The sequence below is a fragment of the Phaethon lepturus genome, unplaced genomic scaffold, assembly GCF_000687285.1.
Source record: "Phaethon lepturus isolate BGI_N335 unplaced genomic scaffold, ASM68728v1 scaffold10913, whole genome shotgun sequence".
Lineage (NCBI taxonomy): Eukaryota > Metazoa > Chordata > Aves > Phaethontiformes > Phaethontidae > Phaethon > Phaethon lepturus.
The window spans coordinates 21,654-23,256 of NW_010526987.1; the positions used below are offsets into that span (position 1 = coordinate 21,654).

The 1,603-nt window shown below is 38.6% G+C and overlaps 1 protein-coding gene across 1 annotated transcript in view; it reads right to left on the bottom strand.

Annotated features, from left to right (window-relative positions):
- The window catches only part of LOC104617824 (neuropilin and tolloid-like protein 1), a gene marked incomplete at both ends in the record, with an annotated part of 11,684 nt that extends 10,317 nt beyond the window's left edge, over positions 1 to 1,367 (bottom strand). The window contains one exon of the mRNA XM_010283245.1: positions 1,314 to 1,367. Within this exon, the coding sequence (XP_010281547.1) occupies positions 1,314 to 1,367 (54 nt within the window). The remainder of the gene's footprint in view (positions 1 to 1,313) is intronic.
- Positions 1,368 to 1,603: the final 236 nt, after the last annotated feature.

Sequence of the window (1,603 nt, forward strand, 5' to 3'; positions counted from 1 at the left end):
GTGTTTAAGAAATGGGAGACATCAATTTCCCGCTCATATATCTGAAAAAGCTCAAGCATATGCTCTATCAACAAGCTACATGCCACAATACAGGAATACATCAGAGCTGCAAAATCAAGAAAAAAGCACAGAATTGTGACAGGATATAAGAATTGGTTTTAATTTGCAGCAGCTTGACTCTGTATTCACCAGACAGAGAAGAACAAGGGAATTCCTGGATTCTGGTTCATAGATTATCTTTATTTTTACCTTGCTGTTTGCTGTAAAATTAATAAATATCCCTGGGGCCAGGCATCATGGCCCAGAACTTTCCCCCTCTTAGGTGAATCATCAGAAAGCAGAGTCAGACTTTTTTGCTTTCTTCCTATCCCTGAAACTCTTGCTTTCCTTTCTGCGCATTGGCAGAGAGCCTGGAGACAAAGGTTTGAGTCTGTTCAGGCTGAAGAAGATGAAGAATCACTTCCTGGGCATCATACTTTAACTAGTAGGCTAAAATAAGATGGATTCTTTGGAGAGAAAAATATCTAGGCTGGTATTTAAAGGAAGGATAGTAGGTTCTAGACCTGACATGGCTGTCTAAAGAGGACTCCGTGTTTTCCTCTGAATGAGGTACCTATATCCAAGGAGAGTCCAATCTAACTTAAGTCTCTGATGTGTAGAGCTGAGTTGTTTGAGGCTCCCTCTTACTATCAGTAGAGGGACACAGGCACCTTCCAAGGGTTATTTTAACCACCTGAGATCTGCCTTACACTCTGCAAATATTTCTCTTTCTTCCTGGTCTGTATCCAAGCTGAGGATGACACAGATCCTAATTTCTTGAAATTAATTCAGGCCTGCAGAGACTGGGCATTCAGACACATATTCAGACACACACTGTGCTTAGCAACTCTCCCTGCTTGGCTTTTACCACACTTAGCATCCAGGGCTTTTCAGAAACTTTTTCTGTTCCCACCCTGCACAAGTGCACCCATGACACCCAATTTCAGATTTGGAACTCTACTTCTTAAGAGTAGCCAGCTCAGTGCCCAGTCTGGACTTCCCAGTTTGAAAGTGGGGGCATTTTACAGTTTTTACTTAGAGTCAAGCTGAGGCTTTAGTTAGATCTAGCTGTGGATCAGGTCACTAACTTGATTTTAAAAGTACCACTGGATTTTTGTGTGTGTATAGGCACACTAATACTCAAAACAAATGAACAAAGGACAGACACTGGAAGTAGGTGAACTACTAAAAACTTCAAGACTTAAACTAACAACTCAAATCCATACTTTGGACTCTTATCATAATGTCTGAAAAATTGCCTGAAGTTTACATACCTGTTCCTTTTTTCGTTGCCCCAGACAAATGTAGAATGATTAGACTTGCTACAACTGAAAAAGAAATATACATTAGATATTGTAGTGTGATACTGCCTGCAATCAAATAAATTGTAAATATCTATCTTAAAAGAATACAATTAAATAGTATTACTGTAAAAAACCACAAACTTTCATGTTTACTTGCATTTTTAAATTGTGCATTTTATATAAATGCGCTCCTTTGTGATTTCTCCTTGTAAGCATTTATCTTTGTAAATGTATCAAAAAATGAGATCTTTCAGGTTTAA